The sequence below is a fragment of the Hemicordylus capensis genome, chromosome 10 (genome assembly GCF_027244095.1).
Source record: "Hemicordylus capensis ecotype Gifberg chromosome 10, rHemCap1.1.pri, whole genome shotgun sequence".
NCBI classification, from domain to species: Eukaryota; Metazoa; Chordata; class Lepidosauria; order Squamata; family Cordylidae; genus Hemicordylus; species Hemicordylus capensis.
Window position 1 is genome coordinate 20,655,129 of NC_069666.1, and position 18,876 is coordinate 20,674,004.

At 45.3% G+C, this 18,876-nt stretch overlaps 1 protein-coding gene across 2 annotated transcripts in view; it reads left to right on the forward strand.

The window, feature by feature from the left end:
- UBE2Q2 (ubiquitin conjugating enzyme E2 Q2) overlaps positions 1-18,876 on the forward strand; it is a 40,682-nt gene that overhangs the window by 19,353 nt on the left and 2,453 nt on the right. Inside the window, exons 3-12 of one of the 2 annotated variants that reach the window (XM_053272747.1) lie at positions 1,220-1,324; positions 2,841-2,897; positions 3,570-3,707; positions 5,209-5,293; positions 10,481-10,541; positions 12,173-12,263; positions 12,588-12,646; positions 15,642-15,690; positions 17,082-17,177; positions 18,092-18,167. In XM_053272747.1, the coding sequence (XP_053128722.1) occupies positions 1,220-1,324; positions 2,841-2,897; positions 3,570-3,707; positions 5,209-5,293; positions 10,481-10,541; positions 12,173-12,263; positions 12,588-12,646; positions 15,642-15,690; positions 17,082-17,177; positions 18,092-18,167 (817 nt within the window). The remainder of the gene's footprint in view (positions 1-1,219; positions 1,325-2,840; positions 2,898-3,569; positions 3,708-5,208; positions 5,294-10,480; positions 10,542-12,172; positions 12,264-12,587; positions 12,647-15,641; positions 15,691-17,081; positions 17,178-18,091; positions 18,168-18,876) is intronic. The other variant, XM_053272748.1, reaches the window with a different exon arrangement.

Below are 18,876 nucleotides of genomic sequence, written 5' to 3' on the forward strand. Positions count from 1 at the left end.
TGAAGTTGAGCAGCCCTGTGTCACCCACACCAATATATGCATATTGCAGGGCAGACTGGTAGAGGCCTAACCAGGGCTGTAGCACTCAAAAAATGTTTTCATGTAGGAGAGAAATATGAAGCCTTCATGGTTTCAGAGTGGGGGAAGAGCTTGGAAAGCATCTGGACAGTATTTGCTGGCAAGTAGTTGGGGGAAACCATGCGAGAGAGGAGAGCTGGTCTTGTGGTAGCCAGCATGACTTGTCCCCTTAGCTAAGCAGGGTCTGCCCTGGTTGCATTTGAATGGGAGACTTGATGTGTGAGCACTGTGAGATATTCCCCTCGGGATGGAGCAGCTCTGGGAGGAGCAGAAGGTTCCAAGTTCCCTCCCTGGTGGCATCTCCAAAATAGGGCTGAGAGAGATTCCTGCCTGCAAACCTTGGGAAAGCCGCTGCCCGTCTGTGTAGACAACACTGAGCGAGATAGACCAATGGTCTGACTCAGTATATGGCAGCTTCCTATATTCCTAGAGGTTTTGCCATCTTATGGCCAGACTTGCTGCTTGCTCCTTATGAATGTGTTGCAGCCTCCAACTCCATTCCCAGAGGCTGTACCCAAGGATGATAAAATAACCTGGACATTTAATCCAAATATATTCATGTTCCTAGACTTCCTTGGTGGTGCAGAGCTCCATCTAGCAGCCCAGTGCCTCACAGAATGCAGATTGCTCTCTTGACTGCCCAGCATCATCATCTCAGAATGCATTGGGGGGTTGCTGGTTTGAAAGTGCCTTCATGTCAGAATTGCTTGGCACGTAGAAAACTAGCTCATCAGGGAGGAGGCTTCTAGACAAACCTTTTGTTCAGCATGCTAGTTCACCACATGCAGGGAGACTTTGATATGGATGCACTTTCAGACAACCAGCCTGTCCATGCAGTTTCTGAGGTGGTGCTGGCACATCCGATGGATGTCCTGTATATCCATTTGGCTTGCTTAAATTGGCTCATGGTGAAGGATACGGCTGAGAAATGTTTGTTGTGCTTAGCTTTTCTAGTATTTGTGCTTCATATCCAAAGCTTTAATGGCTTCCTTAATCCATGGATTGATCATAGGCATAGCTTGTGTGTTTTGTGTTTGAGATGAGTATCGTGTTTATAGCTGAAGGAAAAGCTAGTAATACTGTAGTTTGATTTTTAAAAACTTCTTAAAACCATTAATATGCTTTTGAACTTGATTTGTAGCTTCTCCAACAACTGAAACGATTGATATGTGACCTCTGCCGGTTGTATAATCTTCCTCAGCATCCAGACGTTGAAATGCTAGATCAGCCATTGCCAACGGCCCAGGTAAAGTCTGATGACTGCATTACACACAGATGCTAATGAGGAGACTAGAAGTGTGAGCACTGTAAGATACTCCCCTCAGGGGATGGAGCCACTCTGGGAAGAGCAGAAAGTTCCAAGTTCCCTCCCTGGCAGCATCTCCAAGATCGGACTGAGAGAGATTCCTGCCTGCAACCTTGGAGAAGCCGCTGCCAGTCTGGGTAGATAATACTGAGCTAAATGGACCAATGGTCTGACTCAGTATATGGCAGCTTTCTATGTTCCTAAGGGTCTGCCTTTGGCCAGCCGCTACATGGACTCTGAATTGCCACTGTACTCTCTGCCGACCAGACACATGAGTGCAAATTTGCTCTATAGCAGGCCTGCGCAACTTATGCTCCCCAGCTGCGTTTGAACGAAAACTCCCATAATCCCCCGCCACAGTGGCCAATAGGGATGTGCACTCCCGGGAGGGTGGGGAGTTACTTTAAGTGGCAGGGAGGATGCCGTCCCTGCCCTGCCGCTTTCCCCCCTGCTGGCGCTCTCCCAAAAAGTGTGGGCTGTAGCGTTCCTACTTGCAGCCCCGCTCAGTGTCGCCATGCAAATGGTTGGGCAGGTAAGAGGCACCCTCCTGCCCCTTAAAGTAACCGGTTCGAACTTTGGCATTTCAACCTGGTTCGGCACTCCAGAAAAGGAGCACTGAACCGGTTCCATGCACTTCCCTAGTGGCCAGTAGCCGTGGATTATGGGAGTTGTAGGCCAGCATCTGCAGGAGGGCCGAATCTGAGCAGTCATACTTACCTGTGTGTTATGAAGAGGACCCGATCTCACTCATGAACACATTAGGTTTATCTCTGGTGATGATGGAAGAATGCAGACCGCACCTGTAAAGACCTTTTTCTGCTGTACAGTTGGTTAACGGAGGGGGAGATTGCATACCACTCCTGTGCCTCCTTCCCTCATGCCTTCCCAGCCAATAGCGGCATACATTTTATCCTGCTAACAGAGCAGAGAGGCACCTTTTTCAAGTGGCGATTCTCTTTATTGAGCAGGCGGAGTGCAACTGGCCCTATCCATCCCCAGCACAGCATCCCTCCAGTGGCTGCTGCTGGTGTCTATCTTAGATTTCTTTTTTAGATGGTGAGCCCTTTGGGGGACAGGGAGCTGTCTATCTGGCTATCTGTCTATCTAATATCATATCTCTGTAAACCGCTTTGGGAACTTTTGTTGAAAAGCGGTATATAAATATTCCTCTTCTTACTAATATACTAGCTACCTATTTTAAGGCTTAGCGAGGGAGAGGGATCCATGCCTGCAGCCTGCACGCCCTGCCTAGTGCAGTCAGTACATCCTAACCTCAAGCCAATAGAGGTGGAGAAACCCCTCTGCTCCTTAGTTTAGCCAGGACTGTCCATTACCATCATGATGCCTTCAATGTATGTTTGTCTACTTCTTGTGTTTTGTAGCTGAATTCCCAGCTTTACAGAAAGTAAGCACGTGTGGTAGGGCCAATACATAACCTGACTTCATTATTTTCTAGAATGGAACGACTGAAGAGGTTACATCGGAGGAAGAAGAGGAGGAAGATATGGGTGAAGTATGTATATTGTGTCAGGGGATCTGTATCTTTTTGCAGTATATATACATATTCTTGATCAGAGGTGAAGAAATGTTGGCTCAGTCTATCAGCCAGACAAAATATTTTACTCGTCAAACTATGTTGGTACATTACTCATCAGGGCTTTTGTTTCACTCACCAGGCATCATTTTTCACTCATCTCAGACTAATAGACTAGTGGATTTCTGCAGCCCTGTCTTGATTTTATCTGCTCCTTTTTCTCACACTCCTTAACTTGTCCTAGGAAAGGGGACTAGAAACTATAAGGAGTGAAGGGCAATTGTGCCACAAAAGTTCCTCCCTCCTAAACATTACCCCACCTTTGCCCTGCTTCTCCAAGCCTAGAAGCACCTTGTGCTCAGCTGCCTGGGCCCTATTCCTTGTGTCTGTTCTCCATCTGCCATGCACCCTTCTCCCTACACCATTTCGCCTGAGTCTGTAGGAACTGGGGACGTGGACGTCTCTTTCGACCATCCCAGTGACCTGTGCACGAGGAAATCCTCTCCCCAGAGATGCAAACAATTCTTGGTGCTCTCATGTACAGGAGGCTTCCTAGTTTGAGAGACGCTGAGCGACATGCACCATTAGGGTTCATGTTGCTATTGCTGGCTATGTTCTTCATCTTAAGCAGTGTGTTGATTTGTCTGGTAGGACATTGATCTGGATCATTACGATATGAAGGAAGAAGAGCCTGTTGATGGAAAGAAGTCTGAGGATGATGGCATTGAAAAAGAGAATCTTGCAATCCTGGAAAAAATCCGAAAGAATCAAAGGCAAGATCACCTAAATGTAAGTGGGTATAATACCAGTGTGTGTATGTCTTTCTAGAACACGTGTAGCATTTCTGTGCAAGCTTCACCTCTTCCCACGAAATCTGCTCGTCCTGCAAGATCTTCTAGAGCAGGGTTTCTTAACCTTGGACCCCCAGATGATGTTGGACTAGAACTCCCAGAATCCCCAGGCATGGCCTTTGTGGCTGGGGATTCTGGGAGTTGTAGTCCAACAACATCTGGGGGCCCAAGGTTAAGAAACCCTGTTCTAGAGAGACCTTTTGGTGTGTTCTGCCACTGCCCTAGGCAAGGTTGGTGGAGACCTGTGAATGGGCCACCTCCTGCCACTCCTTCTGGAATTCTCTCCAACTTGATGTGCACCTGGCCCCCTCCCTATCTACCTCCAAACAAAAGCTGAAGCCTGGGCTGTTCCATCAAGACTTCTCAGGCTCCCCTTGTATTGGGGAGGGGGGCTGGTCTTGTGGCAGCAAGCAGGAATTGTTCCCTTTTGGTAAGCAGGGTCTGCCTTGGTTTGCATTTGAATGAGTAGACATAGTGTTGTCTGTAAGATATTCCCCTTGGGTGATGGGGCTACAGTACAGGGGTAGAGCATTTGTCTGGATGCAGAAGGTCCCAGGTTCACTCCCTGGCAACATCTCATCTGTGTCCTTGTGAGCGAGAGAGAGATACACTGAGAGACTCTCGTTCAGTTACTTGGGTTCTTGTTCTTACTACGGTTGCTTCTTAATGTAAAATGTTTGGAGATAATAAAGATAAAGTGTGCTGTCGGGTCAGTGTCGACTCGTGGTGCCCACAGAGCTCTGTGGTTTTCTTTGGTAGAATACAGGAGGGGTTTACCATTGCCTCCTCCCACACAGTATGAGATGATGCCTTTCAGCATCTTCCTATATTGCTATTGTTCGATATAGCTGTTTCCCATAGTCTAGAGAACTTACCAGCAGGGATTCGAACCAGCAACCTCTAGCTGCCATTTGTTTTTGGGAAAAGGCAAGATATAATTTTGTTAAAGTAAATAAATCTCCATTGTGAATTGGGCAGTAGTTGTGAAATGGCCTGAAAATAATACATATGAGGGCAAGCTAACTGTGTGTGTATAACTTGGCAAAAATAGTTTACTATCAAGTCATGGTTGATAACATCTGGTGAATATTGTATTTGGGGGGCCAAATAAAGAGGACTTGGTGGAAAGAATTGTTTGGAAGTTAATATGCACATAGCATTGCCAACGTATCACCCAAAAGTGATAACTTACCATTGTTAACATGGGCATTGCCAACTTATCAAGTCATGTGTCTGCAAAGTAACTAGTCCCAGAAGTCAGTCTTCCAACTTCTCAGATGTATCGATTTGAATTTTCTGATTGAAATAAATGCATAATTTTGGCAGAACTGATTGTCATTAGCCTTTGAAAAATAAATAAACCCAAGCAATTTGTTTAAAAGCACCAGCAAGAACTCTTCAAAAGCCATAGAATATAATTATCCACTATTGCATTTCAGGGTGCAGTCTCTGGGTCTGTCCAGGCTTCAGATCGACTTATGAAAGAACTCAGGGATATATATAGGTCACAGAGTTATAAGACAGGTAAGTGGTGGTTCATTTTTAATGGCACAAAAGTCATAACGTTTTCCAATGATTTTTTCATTTATGGAATGCATAACTTATCTAAATATCACACCTGAAATGGAATATGAATGTCAAACATCTGGATATCTGTGTAAAGCAAATAGAGTATTAATAATTTGCTTTATTAACTGAAATAGATATATTAACTGGAATAGAAACCTGGAATAGAAATCCCTGGGTAAACCAAACCTAAGGCCCAAACTGGATGTGACTCGTTGCATCATTGGCCTGTGTGTGTGTAAATAGCCACAGCGTTCCCAGTTGGCATAGAAGAGGATGAATGGTTTCCCACACTGTGATCCCAGGTCAGATCTGGCCCTGTAGCTGCTCTGTGTGTGTATATCTATCTATCTATCTATCTATCTATCCATCTATCCAAACACACACACACTGCCATCATCATCATAAACTGGATTTCTTAGCTGCCCCATAACAAATTGCTCTCTGGGTGGCTCACAGCACATTTAGTGATGTCTAGTTGACCCGAATGCTCAGAGCCATGCCACAGAACAAGGAGGGCAGGAAAGACTCCAGCCTTGATCTAAACACTGTTGATTTCTGACTCTTCTCAGTAATGCCTATACAAATGGCTGTCTCTTAGGATAGAGCTCAACAGTCTGGTTCACGTGATCATGGTAATGTCCAGTTTTTAAAAACCCAGAGATCTTGGTGGCGTGTGTGTGTTCCCAAGGAACATGCTGTATGAACTCAAGATTTTTCGCTGGTCCCCGATTTGCACCACAACCCAATATGTAAGCCGAGATCGTTCACCATCAATTTGAATGCTGATTTTTAATGTTGGGTTCTTGTGGCATAAAACTAGGATTGCTAAAAAATCCCAAATCAACACGGCACACTCAGCGTGAGCACGTGTGCTGCTGAGACCTCCAGTTTTCATTTATCGGATAGTGCCACTATTACATGACCAGCCCTATAGGGGTTTTTAATTGATCTAACCACCATTGACCATCTGCCAGCTAAGTAGAAAACCCTGATGTGTTCTCCAACTCTTGACCTAAGGATTCCCAACCTGTGGTGCTCCAGATGTTGCTGAACTACAACTCCCATCATCCTCTGCCACAATTTGTGGCTGGGGGTGATGGGAGTTGTAGTTCAGTAACATCTGGAGGCCCCCAGGTTGGGAACCCTTGACCTAAGCAACTGATTTCCCCCTGTCCCTGGCTTCTGGTGGTTATACATTTTCCTACGCATATTGAACCTGCTTTGAGATTTTCTGCCACACTTCCCTTACCCATAAAAAGTGTCCTCTGCTCTTAATAGAAGACTTTAAAACTGTGAACTACCAAGTTCTGTCCAAATGCTATAGAGTGATCCTTCCAAGATGAAAATGTATACTGCATCTTTGGTATTAACATTCTATTAAAGTTTTTAAATGAGATTACACAGTCAAAATAACAGCAGCAAAACCCCATAAACCTACCCCAGACCCTTTATGCAGATGAAGAAAAGGAAGTGAGGGGTCGGAACTGAAAAAAGTTCAAACTTTCCAAATTGTGGTTAAACTTGCTTAGTCTGTCCACTTCCCTAAATGCGGCATTTTCTCTAGCAGCCAGGGCTGTCCCATTGTTCATCCAATCTTCTATATCTGGGAGCTGCAGTGGCGTTCCCCGATAAACAAAAAAGCCTCTTACAGTGGTTTACGCACCCTGTATTCTGTTAAAGAAAATGTGCAGTTACTTTTGTGAACAAGCGAATGGTGTTGCTCTTCCGTAGATCCGCTTAGCCGACCAATTATCTGACTGTGCTCTTCATTCTGGATATAGTTTTGTGCCTGAAATAGCCCCACAGAGCAACAAAGGACATAGTATTGTGTGGACTATCTCTGTATTGAGTTATTGAGCCTTTTTTAAAAAAAAAAAAATAGAACATCTTTAGTAATGATTTTTCCACAAGGTCAGGCTATATCTAGGGGCCCTGATGGCAGTTTCAGTGTTCAGTGCTGTACAAAGAAACACACATTTGGTGATAGCAAAGGGGTGTGTGTGTGAGAGAGAGAGAGAGAGACCGACCCTGCCGCTGCAGAAAGCCATGGCAAATTGCCAGAGGATTTCCTGTCTCAAACTGGGCTTGGCCCTTGCTGTTGTATCAGAGAGCTTGCGAATGGATGGCTACGGTAATGCCACTTCTTCTTTTTCTGTGGTCTCTTCACAGTCACGTGTGGGGTTCTTTACTTCTACAGAGCATCACCTCAAGCTTCTTGGACAAGGGTCTCCAACTGCAGAAATATTATGTGTTAAATGTCTTATGTTTCTTTTTTGATTGTGAGCCCTTTGGGGACAGGGAGCCATCTTATTTATTTGTTATTACTCTGGATAAACTGCCTTGAGCCATTTGGAAGGGCTGTATAGAAATCAAATAAATAATAATGTAATAATAGTCTGGTGGCGATAGGCCACCTCCAGCCTCAGAGGCATGTTGCCTCTCAATACCAGTTGCAGGGGAGCAACAGCAAGAGAGAGGGCATGCCCTCCCCTCTTGCCTGTGGGCTTCTCAGAAGCATCTGGGGGGCCACTGTGGGAAACAGGATGCTGGACTACATAGGAAGCTGCCATATACTGAGTCAGACCATTGGTCCATCTAGCTCAGGATTGTCTTCACAGACTGGCAGCGGCTTCTCCAAGGTTGCAGGCAGGAATCTCCCTCAGCCCTATCTTGGAGAAGCCAAGGAGGAAACTTGGAACCTTCTGCTCTTCCCAGAGCGGCTCCATCCCCTGAGGGGAATAAGTTCCAGTGCTCACACTTCTAGTCTCCAATTCAAATGCAACCAGGGCAGACCCTGCTTAGCTAAGGAGACAAGTCATGCTTGCTACTACAAGACCAGCTCTCCTCTCTTGATCCGGCAGGGCTGTTCCTATGAAAGTCTGGCCAGAGTGCTGGGGAGTGCAGTGCTTTCCCCAGAGAGCTCTATGGGGAAAGGGCTGTCTGTCTGTCTGTCTCTCTCTCTCTCTCTCTTCCAAGAGGGCACGGAGGCTCAGCAAGACTCCATTTCTCTTAAAAAAATCTCACCAGCACTGGGCAAAGTGCCCCACTGCATGATGGGAACAGTTGCCTCTTCATAGTGCTGGGGGCCTGTGCGAAGCACTTGGCTTTGGCTGAAGTTCCACGCAGGCCTATTTATTCAGGGAGTTGCACTTCAGGTTGATGGAAGGAAGAGATCTGGCCTTGTGGTAGCAAGCATGAAATTGTCCCCTTTGCTAAGCAAGGTCTGACCTGGTTTGCATTTGATTGAGAGACTACATGTATGAGCACTGGAAGATATTCCCCTTAGGGGATGGGGCCGCTCTGCAAAGAGCATCTGCATGCAGGAGGTTCCAAGTCCCCTCCCTAGAAGCATCTCCAGAAAGGGCTGAGAGAGACTCCTGCCTGCAGCCTTAGAGAAGCCGCTGCCAGTCTGCATAGACAATACTGAGCTAGACAGATCAGTGGTCTGACTCGGTAGAAGGCAGCTTCCTAGGTTCCTGTGCTTGCTGCCACCAGCTCCTGGGCCTTGCAGTGAAGAACACTGACGTAAGCAACAATTCATCCTTCTAGTTTTGAACTTGGTTGCACGACCCATATAGCACGTGTACTCACTAGGGTATGCCTTGCCTTCTCTTAGGGTCACAGGGATGACCTGGTGGTACTAGAAGAAATAGATCCTTAAGATCCTGATTCTTAATCGGTGCAAGGGTGTAAGCTATCTATAGGCATAAGCTCTTGGTGGATTGCAGTAATCCAAAGGAGAAGGAGCATGTTTTCCAAGAGCAAAGACCCCACTTCATTTGGTGTATCTTGGGATGAGTGGCAGGAGGGTGCAGATTTTGAAGTTTATAGCTGTCTTAAAAAGACTGAGAGGCTGTCAAACACTGAAACTGGAGGCTTGTTCAGGCAAAGGCAGCTGTGACTGCTACTTTTTTTTTTTAAGGATATGTCTGCACGTGTATCCTTACCACCTCATCCCTACAGTAGGAGAGCTTGTCTTGGTAGCAAACATGAAGTGTGCCCTTTGCTGAGCAGGGTTCACCCTGGTTTGCATTTGAATGGGAGACTACATATGAGCACTGTCAGATCTTCGCCTTCGGGGATGATGGGGCCGCTCTGGGAAGAGCACCTGCCTACTTGCATGCAGAAGGTTCCAAGTTCCCTCCCTCGCATCTCCAGATAGGCCTGAGAGAGACTCCTGCCTGCAGCCTTGGAGAAGCTGCTGCCAGTCTGGGTAGACAATAGGGAGCTAGATGGACTTCCCATGTTCCCAAGTTCCTCCTATTCAGGGCAAAACACTAGGTTAAATGCACAATTTGGCCCTGTGTATTCATTCATTCATTTGATTTTTATGCCGCCCTTCCAAAAATGGCTCAGGGCGATTTACACAGAGAAATAATAAATAAGATGGATCCCTGTCCCCAAAGGGCTCACAGTCTAAAAGAAACCTCAGATAGACACCAGCAACAGTCACTGGAGGTCCTGTGCTGGGGGTGGAGAGGGCCAGTTATGTGGGTTTGAACTTAAAGAGCAGCCATGGGAGTGGGTAAGAGTGACCAGAATTGGGACCATGGCACTAGAGTCTCATGCCCTTTGCAAGGGCAAAAGCCTTTCAGTCAGAATCCACTGGGGCTTGGTGCTGGTCCGTGCAACAGGGCTGCAAAAGACCTCTGCCAGAAGCCTTGGAGAGCTGCTGCCCATTGAACTAGAGCAGTGGTTCCCAACCAGTGGTCCTCCGGCTGTTGCTGAACTCCAACTCCCATCATCCCCAGCTACAAATTATTGTGACTGGGGATGACAGGAGTTGTAGTTCAGCAACCTCCGAAGTACCCAAGGCTGGCAGTCGCTGGAGTAGACAATCTCATGCACATGCACCCCAGTCCAAAGGACAGAAGTAGCATTTCCAGATCTACATCCATCTCTGAACAGCTCCGTCAGGTGCAAGGTGGGAGATGTTTGATGCACACATGGAGGTTCTGTTAGAGAGCATGCGTGTGCACTGCGCACACACCCCTCCCTGACTCTGAAGCACATGGGAGTGTCCGCCGCCTCCTGCAGAACCCTTTGGTCTTTTTTGCATTCAAGCCCCAGGGCATTTGGATTGCAGGTGAAGCACTTCCAGTACGCGACTTGCTCAAATAACCTCTCTGCTCTTTTCCACAGGGATTTATTCAGTGGAACTTGTAAATGACAGCCTGTATGAGTGGCACGTAAAGCTTCTTAAGTAAGTATGCATGCATACCCCAAATGCATGGTTTTAAGCTGTTTCTCTATGGAAAGGGCTATACTACTAGTTAATATACCGCTCTCCAGCCAAAGTTCTTAAAGCGGTTTACATAGAAAAATAAATACATAAATAAGATGGGCTCCTGTCCCCAAAGGGCTCCCAATCTAAAAAGAAACATAACTCAGACACCGGCAACAGCTACTGGAGGGATGCTGTGCTTGGGCTGGATAGGGATAGTTGCTCTCCCCCTGCTAAATGTAAGAGAATCACCACTTTGAAAGGTGCCTCTGTTACACTTACAAAAGCAAGTGGGCAGTGGATTCGGTTTCCCAAGAAAATACGGTTGAGCGCAAAAGAAGGCGGGGTTACGAGAACATGGTACGCAAGTCTTCTGGGCTGACACCTTAGCGAAATAATCGGACTTCTGTCACAAGGCTGAATACAGTGTTGCAGCTTGGCAGACGTGCTTACTTTTAGCATTACAAGCTTTAGTGGATTTGATAGATGATTTTATTGATTTAAATGCCCTCAGTTGTGTAGCACACTCTTGGGGGTGGGGGGAAATACTAGTCATTAAAAAATTGTAGATAATAAAGTTCTGAGCATTCTGGCTGAAGGAGTATGAACCTTTTATGGCATATCCCTTTGGACACCAGTTTGGAGGATGAGAATTGGTGACCTGTCTGAAGCTGGCTCAAATATGTATAGACTCCCCTCTCTTCCAAAGATGGAACCGGTCCTTGGTCCAAAGAGAGGGCTTTCCTCATCTTTGATGCAGTATAAGCCCCTGGCAAACTGGAATCTAGCGTTTTCCCGCCAGACATTGAGTCCCTCCTCCTAAATGGGCTGTGGACTTGTACCAGTCTAAACTGGACTGGCTCTCCTTTGTGGAAAAGCATTTAAGGTTGTACCTGGATTGCTGGATCCAGATGGTGAAAAAATACAAGGGATGGGTTTTCCTGGTGTGCTTGACAGACGGATGCTCTAGGTGGTGCTCTGGAGCTAAATCTGGCTTTGGACACACATCTGCACCAAGCAAACTCTGCTTAAGGGTAGTTGCTAGCTGAAAGACAGGTCTCACTGGCTTCTTCTTGTACCCATCCTCTAGAGTGGCAGAATCTATCTGTCATCGTACATAAAGGATCTTAACCAGGGCTAAGGCAACAAACCAAGATTATATCGGCACCAAACCAAATATCAAAGTCTTCTGGACTTCATGGGAGTTGCCTCATTCCTAACAGTTCTCATGTGAACAGGGCTGTATATGTAAGCTGCTTTCTGTAAACAAGTAGCTACTGAGTTCCTTCTGCCGGCTGGTTTTGGTGTATATCGCATCTATATTGCTCTTCTGTGCATGGAACTGAGTTGCTGGGAGGATTTCCAGGAAATACTGAATTGCTTGAGTGTTTTCAAGGAAAGCCCTTGCATGCAACCAACAAATTCATTGGGGTCTGTAACAAACAAGCGACACTGAGTTTTTAAAGGGAATAGTCAACATGGTATGCACATAGTCAACAAACTTCACATAGTCAACATGGTATTCCTTTGTTGCTTCCAAAAATAAATAAATAAACAGTTACTCAAAACCGACTGATTTGGACTGTTTTGCTTCATGTCTCGATTGTTAGAGTTGATCCTGACAGCCCATTACATAGCGATCTTCAAGTCTTAAAAGAAAAAGAAGGTGTAGAATATATTTTGCTCAACTTCTCTTTTAAGGTAAGAGAGAAAATTACTTTGCACAGCTAAGCAAGTTCTACTGGAAAAAGTTTTACACTGATGTAAAAGTATTGCTCAGTACTTTTCTTTTAGGGTTGTGTTTGTATTAGCTAGCTAACGCTTTGCACAGCTCAGAAGTTAGAAGTTGTTTATCCAAAGTTTTAAAGTTTCAATGGTTGAGTGGGTGCGGGGGATGAAAATTGGCTTGCAGGATTTTATTTCCAGAAGAACAATCAGAATATCTATCTTAAGCAGGGAATTTAAAGCTTGGATTATTATTATTTTTAAAAAAAATAAAAGAAAATGTGGCTTTCTCTTTCTTAGGATAACTTTCCTTTTGACCCTCCGTTTGTGAGAGTGGTCTCTCCCGTGCTCACTGGTGGGTAAGTGTTTGATTTCTGATCTTTACTAGGTATTTCATCTTAAAGAATGATAGAGCTGCTGTCCTCTGTATTTTGGGAACTTGCATTTTGACAAACGACTCTTTGATCTAATGCTATTTGTATAAGCATGCTGCAGTGGAAAGAGCTGTTGTATATAATGGTGACTGAGAAGATTTGATATACTGTGTGTGTGGGGGGGGGAACAATTCTTTTGTTAAACATTTATATTTATATATTATAAAATATTTAATATATTTTATATTATATTTATTATTTATATAAGTTTCTCCTCACAACTACTCTGTGAATTAGGTTAGGCTGAGAGAGAAGTGACTGGCCCAGAGTCACCCAGCAAATATCATGGCTGGATGGGGATTTGAACTCGGGTCTCCCCGGTCCTAGTCCAGCACTCTAGCCACTAGTGTGCTGTTGAGTCGGTGTCAACTCCTGGCGACCACAGAGCCCTGTGGTTCTCTTTGGTGGAATACAAGAGGGGTTTACCATTGCCATTTCCCATGCAGTATGAGATGATGCCTTTCAGCATCTTCCTAGATTGCTGCTGCCTGATATAGAAACATACCAGCAGGGATTTGAACCAGCAACCTCTGGCTTGTTAAGTCAAGTCATTTCCTTGCTGCACCATTAGGTGGCTACTCTAACCACCGCACCGTGCTTAAAATTTAAATATTTCATATTCTGCCTTTCCACTTACAAAGGTATTCAAGGCAACTTATAAGCAATGTGCTTAAAAAAAAAATGTATTAGGAAATGCTCCTAATCAAGATTTCTGACAGTGGCCCAGCTTACAGGAGAAAATGGCCCCTAAAGTACTCTGATCCTAGACCAGGTCCCTGAGTAGCTGAAGTTGCCTGTATGAGGAGATGATGCAATTATACTTTACATCTACACAAGTGTGTTTTGAATGCTCAGAGCACACTCTATGAGCAATCTGGGCTCTGTCCAGTGTCGAGTGAAAGTTCCCTTGCGGTGCTTGAAGCATTTTGTTGGCTTAGATGAGCTGTTCAGTGCGTCGTCTTCTTGTGCTAGTCACAGACCGGGCGCTTCCACTTCTGCCGGTTAGAGCAGACCTAGACCAAGGAAACCCATGTCCAACTCCCCACTCCGTCAAGAAGCTTACTGGGCTAGTCCAGCTCAGCCTTGCCTACCTCCCAGGGTGGTTGTGGTGACAAAGGAGAGGGGGCTAAATGCTGAGCGATTCGGGACAGACAAAAGGCAAGACTTCTTCGCACAGTGTGTAGTTAAACTGTGGGATTAGCTGCTCCTGAATGCGGCAATGGCTACCCTTCTAGACTGGTTTTAAAGGGGGACTAGACACATTCCTGGAAGGCAGGGCTATCGACAGCTAGTAGCTATATAGAGAGAGAGATACTATCTATCTATCTATCTATCTATCTATCTATCTATCTATCTATCTATCTATCTATTTATCTATATACTATACTCTCTCTCTCTCTCTCTCTCTCTCTCTCTCTCTCTCTATATATATATATATATATATAGAGAGAGAGAGAGAGAGAGAGAGAGAGAGAGAGAGAGTATAGTATATAGATAAATAGATAGATACACACACACACACACACACACACACACACACACACACACACCCCTGCTAACTGGGCAAAGAGGCACCTTTTAACATGGTGATTCTCTTTATTTAGCAGGGGGAGAGTAACTGGCCCTATCCACCCCCAGCACAGAATCCCTCTAGAGCAGTGATTCTCAAACTTGGGTCCTCAGGTGTTATTGGACTTCAACTCCCATAATCCCCAACCAAAGGCCACTGAGGCTGGGGATTATGGGAGTTGAAGTCCAATAACACCTGAGGACCCAAGTTTGAGAATCCCTACTCTAGAGACTGGTCTTGTGGAGTAGCAAGCATGACTTGTCCCCATAGCTAAGCAGGGTCTGCCCTGGTTGCATCTGAATGGAGCCCCTGGTGACGCAGTGGTAAAACTGCTGCCCTGTAACCAGAAGGTTACAAGTTCGATCCTGACCAGGGGCTCAAGGTTGACTCAGCCTTCCATCCTTCTGAGGTCGGTAAAATGAGTACCCAGAATGTTGGGGGCAATATGCTAAATCATTGTAAACCGCTTAGAGAGCTCCGGCTATAGAGCGGTATATAAATGTAAGTGCTATTGCTATTGCTATTGCTATTGAATGGGAGACTTGATGTGTGAGCACTGCAAGATATTCCCCTCAGGGGATGAAGCCGCTCTGGGCAGAGCAGAAGGATTCAAGTTCCCTCCCTGGCAGCATCTCCAAGATAGGGCTGAGAGAGATTCCTTCTGGCAACCTTGGAGAAGCCACTGCCAGTCTGTGAAGACAATACTGAGCTAGATGGACCTACGGTCTGACTCGGTATATGGCAGTTTCCTATGTTCCTATGACTGTTGCTGGTGTCTATCTTATGTTTCTTTTTAGATTGGGAGCCCTTTGGGGACAGGGATCCATTTTGTTTATCTTATTTATTTGTTATTTCTCTGTGGGAACCGCCCTGAGCCATTTTTGGAAGGGCGGTATAGAAATCGACTGAATGAATAAATAAATAAAGTATTGCCATCAGGATCAATGGTGGCATGGTGCCCCCGAACGACAGGCACTAGAGAGCACCAAGGGAGGGGTGTTTCCCCTCTTTTCCACACTTGTGTGCTTCCCAGATGCATTTAGTTGGCTGCTGCGTGAGGCACAATGCTGGATTGGATGGGCCTTGGCCTGATCCAGCAGGGCTTTTCTTGTGGACACCATTTATATTGCTAGGAAAGGGAGAATAAAGATGGCATGCTAATATGATACAGCCCCAAGAAGAGTGTACCCTCAAAACCATGCTTTTCCGTTCAGCCTCCTGTAAAGCCTGCACCAGCTCTGCAGACTCATCTGTGAGAGATTTATTCTTAATGGCTGCATAATCTTATGCGTAAAACACATCACCGTATCTTGCACAATCAGGAGCTCAGTGTATTTTTCTGTCCCACAGGTATGTTCTTGGTGGAGGCGCATTATGCATGGAACTTCTTACTAAACAGGTAAATAGAGAATCAAAGATCTTGCCCTAAACTATCCACTCCTGTGGAAATCCCCAGCGACAGCAGGATGGGCCCAGGTTTCTAAATCCTATTAATGGCAGACTGACTTACTGTGGTGCTGCCAGTTTAGATAATGCTTATGATCCATGATTAAGGGAATTCCCAGCAATAGACAAAGGGGAGGCAGATAACTTTCAAGATCTACGCCAAACTGGTGATAGAGGACAGGACAGTTCCTCAGTAAATGGATGCACTCCACACTGTTAATCCATATGGGATGAAAGATATGGTGGGTGGATTTCAGTGATGGCAGTGATCTGCCCCCCACCCCGCATACGTGGACCTTGCCTCTTTCTGCCTGTTCAACTGTTGCTTCTTGTTGAAATAGCATTGTGCGTGAGAGCATCAGGGTTCCCTTGGTGCACGGAGACAACTTGCGTGGACAATTTGCTTTGTAAGAGTTGTGGTCTGTGCAATCTGCACATAAGTTACAGATTTAAACCCAGTTTGGAATTGACTTGACTGTTCTGATCCCCCCCCCCAGAACCTTGGGGATTCTACTTATGTGCAGATGCTGAGAATTAAGAGAGGCCTCTGCCTCTCACACAACTATATTTCCTAGTGTTCCTGAGTTGGAAAAAATAATGCAGCAGGCTTGAAACTGACTTAAATGTTGAGTCACTAAGGCCATTGGCCAAGGGGTTCTCAAACTTGGGTCCCCAGATGTTGTTGGACTTGAACTCCCAGAATCCCCAGCTGCATGGACTGCCACTGCAGCTGGGGATTCTGGGGGTTTAGGTCCTACAATATCTGGGGACCCAAGTCTGAGACTCCCTGCCATAGGACTTGATTTAGTCTTTACATACCCTTTTCCAGGAAGGTTTAACCTACAGGAGAAATCTAGAGAGAGAGCTCTCTCCCCTGAAAGGAGTCACAGGGAAGCTATAGTAGGGAATCTTATATGCCTGGACCAAAAAAGGCTGGCTGCTTGTCACTCATCATGATCATCCCACTTTTTAACTGGGAGAATAGATTTCTGAATCTAGTAAGAATAATGGTAATTGCTATGAATCTTACCGGGAGTGGAGATACTGTTATGTGGTTATATTTTTCTTTGTCTTTGGTCTTGCAAGATTCTGGAAATATATGCAACTTGGCTTTTTTTCTCCCCTTCTCTTTCCCTTACAAGTGCTCTGGTGTATTTTTATTTCTCCCCTCTTATGGCAAATAACTGTATTTTAAAGAGTTAACACATTAATCCCAGTCCACCTGGCATAGCAAAGATAAATCCCCCTTTGGGATGACTTGTTCTGCAAGGTGACCTGAGAGGATGCGACTCCATCCTGGAGAAGTGTTTCTTCTTGCTTGCTTGCTTTCCCCCCACTCTCTAGGGCTGGAGCAGTGCCTACTCCACGGAGTCTGTCATCATGCAGATCAATGCCACATTAGTCAAAGGAAAAGCCAGAGTACAGTTTGGAGCAAATAAGGTAAATATGTGCCAGCGCCGTTTTCCAGCTGAGTAGTTGCTGTATAACTAAAGAGTCGCTTAGCAAGTATTTTGGTGTAAAGCAGTTGGTTTAAAAACCAATGTAGAAGTAGTGATCAAAAGTTGGTCGCTAGGAACGGAGGAAGCTGCCTTATACTGAGTCAAGCCCTTGGTCCATCTAACTCAGTATTGTGTACACTGACTGGCAGTGGCTCTCCGAGGCTGCAGGCAGGAGTCTCTCCCAGCCCGACCTAGAGACACCAGGAGTGATCCTGAGATTGAGATGCTCTTCCACTGAGCATCCTTATTTATTTAGTGAAATAAAACAAATTAAAACAGTAACCTTTAAAATAAATTATATAAATGTAATTAAAAGCCTGCATGAATCAATGTGTCTCTGTGGTTCCTCATTGTGGTAGCTTGGAATCAGATCTGCTTTGCTCTAGCATGGAACTCCATCGTGTGCTTTCAGACCATATCTTTGACTATAAAGTATGCACCTTTGTAAATGTAGTTGTGAGCATAGGGCATAGAGTAACCTGCCCCCATATAAAGTGTGTGTATCCAGACTTCAGGAACGGGGAGCAAAGAATTCCCCTGATGTTCCTGGTAACAAATCACTCAGTCACAGCCTTTAACAACTGTGCACAATTTAATCTGGTAATACTCTTCAAGATGGGATTTAGTTTGGAAAGCTCACCCATGGCTTCACTGTATTTTGGGATCTTCACCAGAGTTGAGGTAGTAAACCACTGTTAAGTCTCCACCAGGCGATGGTGTCAAGTGGGGCTCTTATGTTTTTAGAGACTTCTAAGTTTTTAGCCTGCTAGCCACACAACAGGATGAATGCAGATATATTCACAGTGGCCTGCATCATGCTTGAAATGATGTTGATATTATCTGTTTCCCTTCCAGAACCAATATAATCTAGCAAGAGCACAGCAGTCCTATAAATCTCTAGTACAGTTACATGAGAAAAATGGTATGTATGGTATGTATGTATGGTATGGTAAAACACATAGTTTTGTAAGTATAACATCAGAAGAAATTCCAAACTTGTCTTTTTTTTTTTTTTAAAGCCACCCTGTTATCCACATGCAGTTTTATGCAGAGTTAGCCCCCATCTGGTCCTTTTTCTGGTGCAGCCATTATCACAGCCTGCTACAAGTCTTTAAACTTACATCAATCAACTAAAGATGTAGCTGGCTGATGGCGAGGCAGCAGGTTAAAGGCATGCTTACTACTGTATTTTGGAAACTACTTTGGTTTGTGTGCGCTAGCAAACACAGAAGAATGCCTGACTGTGGATGATAGGTTTTGGTTTGTGTGAGTTAGCTTGCCTTTTGGTATCTCAACAAGATGGTGGTTGGGTTTTAATAATATTCAGGAGTTCTCAGGCCTCCAGATCAGCGTACCCTCTAAGGCGTGCACACGTGCCTGCGCTCACAAGTTTGTTGATGTCCGCTCAGTTAACTTTAGATCCCGCTCAGGTTGAATCAGGAAGGCCCCACCCTGAATGCAGGTGTGCACACACTACCTTGATACTCTGGCCCAGAACAAAACTCATTCTGCACACAGATTAAAAAAAATTAGAGAGAACACTGCTCTAGATGTTCTTGGCCTACAACTCCTATTATCCCCAGTGGTGATTGGAGTTGTAGGCCAACACACCATCTGGGGACCCAAGCAGTATTCTCTCT